We start from the raw sequence: 11330 nt of genomic DNA on the forward strand, positions 1-11330 counted from the left end.
TGAACACCTACCATTATCCAGCTGGAAGCCCTTACGTATGGAACTCTATCTTTGAACTTCCTGATCATAAATTGCCTCTAAACCTTCCCTCCTTGACCTGTTCATTCGGTTAAGTGTCAAACATAGTTTAATAATGCTTCTTTTTTCCAGTGAAATGCCTCGAAATATTTTTAGTATAATAAAAGGCTTCGTCTTTGCAAGCTTTTGTTGATGGGGTAGTCCTACCAAAGACTGTAGGTATTCTGTAGATGCGTGGAGGGGACGCCACTGCAAAATGAGATGTGTTAGTTTGCTTGTCCACCTCTCAGTGACCGTAAAGGCCAACACTAGCGTGGCTAGCAAAGACACTGCCACACAGCTCCAGTGCTCTGGGTTCAGTCACGGCCTTCAGTGCTCTCTGTGTGGATTTTGCATATTGTCTCTGTGACAGTGTCCTTTGGATTTCTGTTCTTTTTCCACAGCTCTAAATTATGTGGGTTTATAGGTTAAGTGGGCATTGCAAATTGTCCCTAGTCTTGAGAAACTTGATGGAATGTGAGGAGAGTAAAATTGGATGAGAATATGACCATGGTAAGTGAATGCTTAAGAGTTAATGTGGATTCAATAGGCAATAGGGCCTGTTTCTGTGCTGTATGACTCCATAGAACTTCTCAAGGCTCTCTTAGGTCTGAATGGCATGTGTCAAACTTTGAAAGGTAAAATCTTGAGAAGCAGATCACGTATCTTGACTTCCAAAAGTTGGAGTATAAAATTCACTGTAAGAATAGAGCCAAAGTACCACAACATCTGGGAGCTTTCGACTCTATTTAGTTTTCTTGTCACCTACTATTAAACTTGAGACCTATCAGTATAAACATTGGGACAGAAATACAATGAAATGCCCTGGTAAAGAGTTTACTGCTAACATTGTAGGGTATTTCATGTAATCTTTTTCTGTAGAAGCAGGGTGTTCTGCTGGTAGTGTTTGGGTTACCGCTAAAGATAAGGGATGCTTAGAAATGTTGTGTCATCCAATCAGGAAGTGGAACTGGAAGAAGGTTCTAGAGAATGCTGAAGGATAGGTTTTTTGTGACAGACTCTGAGGGGTGTGGAGGTCTTTTTCGGCGGGAGATGGAGAGAGCAGAAGCTTGAGAGAACCGGCCGTAGGATTTGATCCGGCGGGAATGTGAGATCCGATGGACCCCAAGAGGGTTAATTCTACTGGGGATTACTGGATAGAAGTTGGTGCCATGAGAACATCGGACACAACAGCTTTTGGAAGATTTGAGCTCCAACCTGTACACATTTGGCTGTTCAACTCTGTTGGGCCCTTTTGTTTTTTTTTTCTTTCTTTTCTTTAATACTCTTTGGTTAAGTTAACATTCACAAATACACTTTTTTTATAATTGTATGCAGTGCATGGTTTGTTATTTCTTGCTGCCGGGCAATTGCATGGGGCAGTAAGTTACACAGTATTCACACAAAACGGGGTTTGGGTAGGTGAGACATCCCAACCTCATGGGTTTGGTGGAACACAAGTCATATCAAACCTAGATGTACAGAATCTGAGAGAGGTGGTTTTCTCACTGCTGAGTCTGGTGACCGTTAGCGAGGGCTACAAGCCGCATTTCCAGAGATGCCCAGTAACACGGGGTTTCAACGTGTCACAACACAAACTTGCTCCATCATTTAATACGGATACGGCCATATCGTAGTTAACTCCATATAACCACCTTTTCACCTTGCTACTTTACTCCTCTAGAGATCAGAAAACTATCAACGTCAGATTTAACTTCAACAGTTCCACACCATTTACTGTGTTTATTTGGCAATTGAGCATAGGACATACAACAGTATAGCACAGTTCTGGCCCTTGGCCCATGATGCTACATGACACTTTAACCAACTCGAAAATCAGTCTAATCCTTCCTTCCCTCATAGCCTTCCAATTTTCCTTTATCCATGTGCCTAACTTAAGAGTCTCTTAAATCTCCCTCTATCTGGCCAACTGTTCCACACACCCCATGAGGGGAAAGCCTACCTCCAACATCCCCACTCTATACTTCCCTCCAAACACCTTAAAGTTATGCCCTCTTGGATTAGCTTCAGACAGGTTCAGGGCAAATCAATGGTTTTGGACTTAGAAAGTTTATTGCACACGGTAAACTCAAGTGAACACTATCTATCCACTAAACTAAGTTTAAAGCATGTGAAGAAATAACTAAGTACAATAGATTCAATAATAAGGTGAGAAATACAGAAACGACCATGTAATGAATCCAAAATCCTTCAAAACTAATCAAACTTAGGGAAAGGTAGTAATCAAGTCCATGAGTAATATCCATTTAGGAGAATTCTAATATCACCACACTTATGGCTGTTTAACAATTTTGAAGAAGAATTATTTTCATGCTTTGTAAGTGATGCTTTTGTAGCATTGCTTCTGAAATGTATTCACGGTAGCATTGTAGAAAATACAGTAACAACCTGAACATAGTTATGTATGTCACTTGGTCAGGTTACCCACTTTGAGGCATGATGGCTAGTTGTCACTAGCCAGGGCACCAGAATGCTTTTTGAGATCGTGCTCTGACATCACATTCAAAAGATGGCATCTGTACCAGAGGTACTTCTCAATAACACACTACATCGTCATACTAGATTACGATAGTTTTATGCCTGGCCTGTGGAGGATGGGAGGATACCAAAGAGCCAGTAGTTCAAAACACAAATGTTTACCTTTCCCCTATTTGACATGAAGCGGGCAATAATGAAAATAAAGTACTATTCCTAGCTTGTTTAAGATATAATGACATTACATATTACTTAGTAATTTTAATGAACTATTGGTGTTGCTGGCAAGCCCATCATATGTTGTGTATTCCTGCTGTAAGGCAGTGAGGAGCCATCATTTTAAACTGCTTTGTCCTGGTTAAGTTACTCTCAGAGTGCTGATGCAGCAGGAATTCTGAACGTTTGACTCAGAGCTCACCAACAAGCACCTAAAGCTTGATTTCCTGCCAATGAGAGGGGTTCTCCCCCATCAGATCCTTTCCCCCATTGCAAAAAACTATGATGAGGATGAGACAATTGCCCATGCCTTTGTAGATTGCAGACTTGCAAAGAAGGCCTGGAAAAGGATGCAAGGGTCCTTGTCGAAGTCCGTCCCAAACAGCTGCAGAAGCGAGGACTCTCTGACCTACGGGCTGTTCTGAGAAAGGCATATCAAGATAACTATCAACTGCAGCTGTTGGATCATCAACTCACTGAAAGAGTATTTTGGTTTGAAACTGTCTGGTCTCCCAATGCAACGTTGCCCATAACGGGAATGCTGTCTGCGGCAGAACCACATGCTGAAGAAGGCACTGAGGCTTAATGCAGCCATTAAAAAGTGTTTGTGTGGATTAACTGCAACCTAAGGTCCCTCTGACATAGTAACTGAGTGCCTGGGTCATGGCTAGCTCCTCAAAGACTTGAAGTGTACATTTCGTAACAAGACCACAAGAATGGCATTGGTGCTTCATACATAGTAGATATTAACCTGATGACATACATATATATATATATATATGCTGGAACTGATCTATGATAGATATCAATTCCACCAGACTGGACAGATGATATCTACAGCAAAGTCCGATGGCCAGGAAGACTTTATGGAGAGCAAAGAGCATGACAAGGCACGGAAGAAATCATGGTCATCAACTGCAACCATGGAAGTCCACAGTTGTGACTATTCATACCACTGGACCTGAACCATGGAAGTCCACAGTTGTGACTATTCATACCACTGGACCTGAACTTCCAGGGCCAAGAGAGTGCAACTGTCCCAGTACAATGGCTCTTCCAATTTAAAAACTCTTCCACACAGATTTCAGATAGAATTCCAAATCAAGACTTGGAGGGGATTCCTGTAGGTGGTGGTGTCCCATGCACCATCTGCCCTTCTTGTTGATGGTGGTGGAGGTTAGTGGGTGAATAACTGTGGTACATTTTGTAAATTGTACACAGTGCAGCCACTATCCCCTCGTAATGGATGGAATGTGAGCTTAGTGTGCTGAAGGGGCTGCCAGTCAAGAAGGCTGCTTTGTCCTGGAAGCTATCAAGTGTCTTGAGATTTGTTAGGGATGCACTCATCCAGACAAATGGAGAGGATTCCATCCAACTCCTGACTTGTGCCTTGTTGATGGTCGGAAGACTTTGGAGTGCCTTGAGGTGAGTCACTTGCATCAATCAAATGGACTTGGCACGGTAGTGCAGCAGAAGTGCAACACTTTTATACTGCCATTTATAAGATCGGCATTCAATTCCCACTGCTGACTGTAAGGAGTTTGTAAATTCTCCTTGTGACCCTGTGGGTTTCCTCCAGATGCTCCAGTTTCTTCCCACATTCCAAACATATATGGTTAGCATTAGTAAGTTGTAGGCATACTATGTTGGCACCAAAGGCTTGGAACACTGTGCGCTGCTCAGCACAATCCTCGCTGATTTGATCTGACAGAATTAGTGACATTTCACTGTATGTTTTGATGTACATGTGACAAATGAGGCTAATCTTTAGTATATTTGATACGCAAATAGAAAGTAACAACTCCTCCAGTGTGTGACTGTGTTAATTTGGAACAGACTATGGAACACACAACTACTCATTGTCTTATCCACAAGCGTGAAGAAGGTATCACAGCAACACATTCACCCAACCCTTGCAGAATTATCCGGAACTTAGTTACTGGATGTAGATATTGCACACAATGCTGGTAACTTTGTCCTTCCCTAACTGCCCTGAACTGAGAAGGCAATGAGGTCAACCACACAGCACATATGAGCCTATCGGAGTAAGGACAGCAGATTGCCTACCCAGGATACTGGTGTGCTGAAGGGTGCAGCTCATCCATGCCCACCATTGCCTTACTGAGTTAGTCCCATCTGTTTGCCTTTGGCCCATATCCCTCTGAACCATTCCTGTTGATGTATTGTTCAAATTGCTTTTAAATGTCCTAATTCCACCTGCCTCTGCCCCCCTTCCTCTGGCAGCTCATTTCATATATACACCCTGCCTACAATGGTGGGATTCGAATTCACGCCTCTGGATTAATGGCCCAGATTTTTGGATACCAATCACAAAACGTAACCCAGTTTTTAGCTGTGCAAAATCAAAGATCCACAAATGTACGTAAAAATGTTTCCCGTCAGGTTCTTTATAAATCCGCTCTCACTTTAAATCAATGTCCTCTAGTTTTGGGCTATACTATGTGGAAAAAAAAGTCTGTGGGTATTTAAAAACGCAAACACGAGGAAATCTGCAGGTGCTGGAATTTCAAGCAACACACATAAAAGTTGCTGGTGAACGCAGCAGGCCAGGCAGCATCGCTAGGAAGAGGTACAGTCGACGTTTCGGGCTGAGACCCTTCGTCAGGACTAACTGAAAGAAGAGCTAGTAAGAGATTTGAAAGTGGGAGGGGGAGGGGGAGATCCAAAATGATAGGAGAAGACAGGAGGGGGAGGGATGGAGCCAACAGCTGGACAGTTGATTGGCAAAAGGGATATGAAAGGACAGGAGGCCTAGGGAGAAGGAAAAGGGGGAGGGGGAAACCCAGAGGATGGGCAAGGGGTATAGTGAGAGGGACAGAGGGAGAAAAAGGAGAGAGAGAAAAAGAATGTGTGTATATAAATAAATAACGGATGGGGTACGAGGGGGAGGTGGGGCATTAGCGGAAGTTTGAGAAATCAATGTTATATATAAATAACAGATGGGGTAATGGGGGGAGGTGGGGTATTCCCCTTCCCTATGCCTTCATGATTTTATAATCCTCTGTAAGGTCACCCCTCAGCCTTCTACACTCCAGAGAAGAAAATCCCAGCCTATCCAGCCTTGCCTTGCAACTCAAGCTGTGCATTATCACATTCTCATCATTTTTTTTTGCACTCTTTCCAGATAACTGCATCCTGCCAACAATCCAGTGGTTTCACAGTTACAACAAACAACCCACTGGAGGAATTCAGTGGGTCAGGCAGCATCCATGGGGAATGGAATTGTCCACATTTTGGACTAAAGCCTTGCATCCCTCTATAGATGCTGCTCGACCTGCTGAGTTCCTCCAGCAGATTGTTTGTTGCTTCAGATTCCAGTTAATTATGTCTCCTGTTACTGTTGGAAACACTAGACTTCCTTTAAAAAATCCAGAATTATACATGCAGTGGCCACTTTATTAGGTACACCTGCACACCTGCTTGTTAATGCAATATTCTAATCAGCCAATCGCGTGGCAGCAACTCAATGCATAAAAATATGCAGACCTGGTCAAGAGGTTCAGTTGTTGTTCAGACCAAACATCAGAATGGGGAAGAAATGGGATCTAAATGACTTTGACCATGGAGTGATTGATGGTGCCAGATGGGGTGGTTTGAGTATATCAGAAACTGATGACCTCCTGGGAATTTCATGCCAACAGCCTCCAGAATTTATAGAACATGATGCGAAAAACAAAAAAAAATTCTAGCAAGTGGTGGTTCTGTGGGCGAAAATGCCTTATTAATGAAAGACGGTGAAGGAGAATGGTCAGACTGATTCAAGCTGACAGGAAGGCAACAGTAATTCAAAACCAGGTGTTACAACAGTGGTGTGCAGAAGAGCATCTCTGAACACACATTGGACCTTGGAGTGGATGGGCAGAAGACCATGAGCATACACCCAGTAGCTACTTCTTTAGGTACAGGAGTACCTAATAAAGTGGTACTGAGTGCATAGTGAACTGAATTTGCATTCTCCATCTATGATGATAGGATTTGAACTCATGCCTCTCTGGATTCATTGCACAGATTTTTAGATACTAATCCCATGATTTAATCCAGCATCCAAACACCAGAAAATCTGGAGATGCTGTAAAGCCAAGCAGCACATACAACGTGCAGGAGGAACTCAGCAGGCCAGGCAGCATGAGTTCAATGCAAAAGAGTAAACAGTCGGCGTTTCAGGCCGAGACCCTTCATCAAAACCTAGCCATTTACCTAGGAGTAAATTCAGAGATGAGGCAATATATGAAATAAAAGGAACACGTGGCGTGCAGCCGGAAGGGGGAAAACAGCAATTAACGGGATCTGTGAGTAACAGGTTGCATAACTCAAACGGGGCAGCCTAGTGTGAAAGAAGCAGGAGCTGCCCACTCTCCCCGGCGCTTTATTTGCATTCAGTTCAATGTTCTCTCAATTCTTCAGATGCCCATCGCTGCATTCCAGTGAGCGCCTTAAAGTACCGATTTGCATAACCATGAACACCCCCCCCCCTTCTGAACCACCCCCACCCCACACCTCATCCGCATTCAGGGTTTTATGGGCACTATTCAGCCATGAAGAAAAGCTACTCGCAGCATCAAATGCTCCCATCACGTAACAGTATCAATACTGCGCTCCTGATACAAAGTTATTACCACACAACTCAGCAAACCACTGCCAATTCAGTGGCTTCATTGTGTGTGAAAATGCCAAACCGGCGTCTAAAAGCGAAGATTAACGACAAGGAGCTGCATGACACCCGTTTTCCAAAGTATAAATACCAGATTTTCTTGTATTTTGTCCCACGGCGGGGTTTAGGGACCGGGGGACAGTGGACCTCCCTCCCGGCCGCCGGGCCTGGCCTCAGCCACTGGCACTGGACATCATACGTCCCAGGCCGGAATGGGCGGCCGCTCCGCCCCTTGTCCCTCCTGACGCGCTTTGTTCGGAAACCAGCCCTGGATTCCCTTCAGCCCGATGCGGGGCATGGGAAAAAGGCGGAGGAAGCTCGAGGGGAAGGGTGAATCAGGGATATACAGTAAAAGGAGGTGTGTTTGTGTACTGGGGAGGTTGTGTGCTCCAAAGCTCCTTTCCCTTTTACACCCTCATTCCCTCTGGGAGGGTACCTGGCTCAACCCTTCACCGCTGACAGTTTGAGGTCAAGTGAAAGGTGGAGAGGGAGATGGTGGAGAAGTGTAGGGAGAGAGTGGTGATGGGGGGAGGGAATGTGAAGTGAGAGGTGAAGGAAGGGGATGGGAGGAAAGGAGAAGTGCTGAGAGGTAGAAAGCTAGTGAGAGGGAAGGAAGAAAGGGAGGAGAGCTACAGGGAGGGAGCATGCAGAATAGAGAGAAAGGAAAGGAGAGAGAGAGAAAGGGGGAGAAGGAGAAGGAAGGAGTGGAGGACAGAGAGAGAGAGAGAGATAGAGACTCCATTCCTACCACTACGCGCTGTGATCCGCTACACTTCTGGGTTATTGCACAAATGCTACATGTTAGAAACGTTCCCTCTCCTCCCCCAGCTCCTGCCAACAAGCCAGTGTTTCTGTCATAATTTCACCCCTCCCTGTAACCTGTTCACAACCTGGTCCTCCTCTGCCCCCCCATCCACCCCCGCCCCGTGCAATAAAACGTCCTCTCCCTTACCGAAAATCTTCATCCTCCGCAGAATCGAGGCCCGTTTAAAAAGCAGGGCTCATCTGAAGATTTTAAGTTGTGAGAAATTCTTCACATATTCCTGCCCTCATTGCTGGAACTAAACCTGCTGCCAAAATCACTGTGACTCCTTCTCGTACAGACAGCCAGAATAAGAGGGATAAAGTACCTACAAAGTATAAGCTGCAGTAAAGAACTACTGGTGGCGACTTTCATTTTTACAAAGAATCTTTCTTTCCCTGATCCGTAAAACCCGGGTTTTTGCAGTTTTGCTCTGGTCTGTTGAAAAGGCACTGTGCCTGTCCCCCTGCGGATCAAAGTCCATTTTCAGCTCTTGCCGGGGTAAAACTACTGAACCAAAAGGTGCATTTCAAACTCTCCCATCCTTGGACTTTATTATCATGTGCGCAAGGCAGTGAGTCAGTTTCGGCCACTGTGTTGAGGGTGAATATTAGTTGCAAAGTGCCCTCCTACCTGTCTCGGGGGTCGATCCAGCTCGTTTGCTTGCTGTTGTGATCAATATAAAAGACTTTACCGTCGTAATCTCTCGCTTCTTCCCAACCATCCGGCAAAGGGAGCTCTCCATTGCCCTTCCTATGCATGTTGTAATACTGTAAGGACCTCCATAAGTGCGGGGAGGAAGAGGGAGGGGGGAAAATTAAAGGGAGGAAGGGAGGGGGGAAGCTAACAAAAAAACAGCCCTGCGATCATTCACATCCTTACAACGAACTGGTCCTCCATCTTAACTCTATCCAGGAATATACACACACACACACACACACACACACACACACACACACACACACACACACTCACACACTGTCGGCTGGTGAATTAGCATACATTTCATTTACATACAAATTCCTCCCCTCAACATCTCATCAAATATTAATACCACAACCGCCAAATCCAAGTCCGCGGCTTACTGCAGCGCAGTTGCCTGGGCTGTGCCAGCCTGTGTCACTGTACTCAGCCCTGTTTTTTTTAAAATAAACTCGGAAAATTGTTCCTTTCGGTTTGAGTTTGGTGATAATTTGGATTCCCTGTAAGGATCGGGAATGCCGGAAAAGTGTCCTCCCTTCCAGCCAATCAATTTTAGTATCGTTTGCTGATAAGTATAAATATTAGTAATGGATTCAATACCACCTTCCCCCCCCCAACTTCGCTTCAACACCACCTGCCCCCCACCCTTCCCCACTCTCGATTTTTTTCCATACAGCAAATTTACAAATTCTGGTGGCAACCAACATTCCCCCCAGCCCCTTTGGACCTGGCATTTTACACGGGGCCAATATGTGATTGTGTGGTGTGAGAAGGTTAATGAGAAATGCAAAAAAAAATGAAGAGTGGATAAAATTCACAATTACAACAAGATGATAAAGGTAATATAAATATGAACAAGAAAGAGTGAATAAGAGTTCCACCTGTTTCTTGAAAGATCACTACTAATGCCCCTACAGTATTTTCAGCTACTTTCCCAGAAACTTGGGGTGTAGTCCATTTGGTCCAGGTGACTTATCTGCCTTCAGATCATTCAGCTTCCCAAGCACATTCTCCTTAGAAATAAAAGCTACATTCACTTCTGCCACCCAACACTCTTGAATTTCCAGCATTCTGATGATGTCTTCCACAGTGAAGGCAGAAGCAAGATACTTATCGAGTTCGCCCGCCTTTCTTTTGTTCACCATTACTACCTCTCCAGTGTTATTTCCCAGTGGTTTGGTGCCCTCTCTTGCCTCACTTTTAACATTTATATATCTGACAAAACTTTTGATATGCTCTTGTATTATTGGCTAGCTTACCCTCATGTTCGTCTTTTCTCTCTCTGGTGCTTTTTTAGTTGCCTTCTGCTGGTTTTCAAAAGCTTCCCAATCCTCTAACTTCCCTCTAGTTTTTTTTTCTATTTCATGTACCCTTTCTTTTACTTTAAATGCTTTCTTTGTCTTTGCTTGTAAGCCATGGTTGCCTTATGAATGCTTCTTCTCTGGGATGAACAGACTGTGCATAGTCCAAATTACTTCCAGAAACTCCAGACGTTGCTGCTCTACCACCATTTCTGCAAGTGTCCCCTTCCAATCAACTTTGGCCAGCTACTCTCTCATGCATTTGTAGTTCCCTTTGCTTCACTGTAATGACACATCTGATTTTAGCCTTCTCCCTCTCAAACTGCAGGGTGAATTTTGTCATATTAAGATCACTGTCCCTAAGGGTTCTTTGACCTTTAGCTCCCTAATCAAATCCGGCTCATTGCATGACATCAAATCCAGAATTGCCTTTTCCCCAGTGGGATCAAACACAATCTGCTCTAAAAAGCCATCTCGTAGGCATTCTACAAATTTCTTCTCTTGAGATCCAACACAAACCTGATTTCCCAATCTATACTGAAACCCCTCATAACCATCATAACATTGCCCCTTTTAATGTATTTTCTATCTCCCATTGTACCCCACATCCTGGCCACTATTTGGAGGCCTGTTTATAACTCCCATCACGGCCTTCTTACCCTTGCAGTTTCATAATTCTGCCCACAAGGATTCTATATCTTCTTTCATAGGATTTGAATTCATTTTTTACCAACAAAGCCACCTGCTCCCTCTGTCCACCTGCCTGTCCTTTCGAAACAATGTGTATATCTAGATGTGCTCCCAGCTATGCTCTTCCTTCAACCATGACTCAATGAATCGCTTGAATACCTGCTAATTTGTAGCTGTGCTACAGGATCATCCACCTTATTTCATCACAGTACCTTCAATGCTATATTCACCAGCTTTCTTTTCTATGTTCCTTAATTCCTTAATATTCAAAAATCTATGCATGGAATATACACAATGAGTCTCCACAGTCACCTCCTAGAAAATTCCAATAATGCAGTATCTCTGGGAGAAGAAATTTCACCCCAGCTCAGTCATAGAGTGTCAAAACCTTGTC

The 11330-nt window shown here is 44.2% G+C and overlaps 1 protein-coding gene across 1 annotated transcript in view; it reads right to left on the minus strand.

Annotated features, from left to right (window-relative positions):
- The window catches only part of LOC134347184 (protein WWC2-like), a 243406-nt gene extending 234187 nt beyond the window's left edge, over positions 1-9219 (minus strand). The window contains exon 1 of the mRNA XM_063049433.1: positions 8877-9219. Within this exon, the coding sequence (XP_062905503.1) occupies positions 8877-9004 (128 nt within the window). The 5' untranslated portion in view covers positions 9005-9219. The remainder of the gene's footprint in view (positions 1-8876) is intronic.
- Between the last annotated feature and the right edge of the window lie 2111 nt (positions 9220-11330).

The sequence above is a fragment of the Mobula hypostoma genome, chromosome 5 (assembly GCF_963921235.1).
Source record: "Mobula hypostoma chromosome 5, sMobHyp1.1, whole genome shotgun sequence".
Lineage (NCBI taxonomy): Eukaryota > Metazoa > Chordata > Chondrichthyes > Myliobatiformes > Myliobatidae > Mobula > Mobula hypostoma.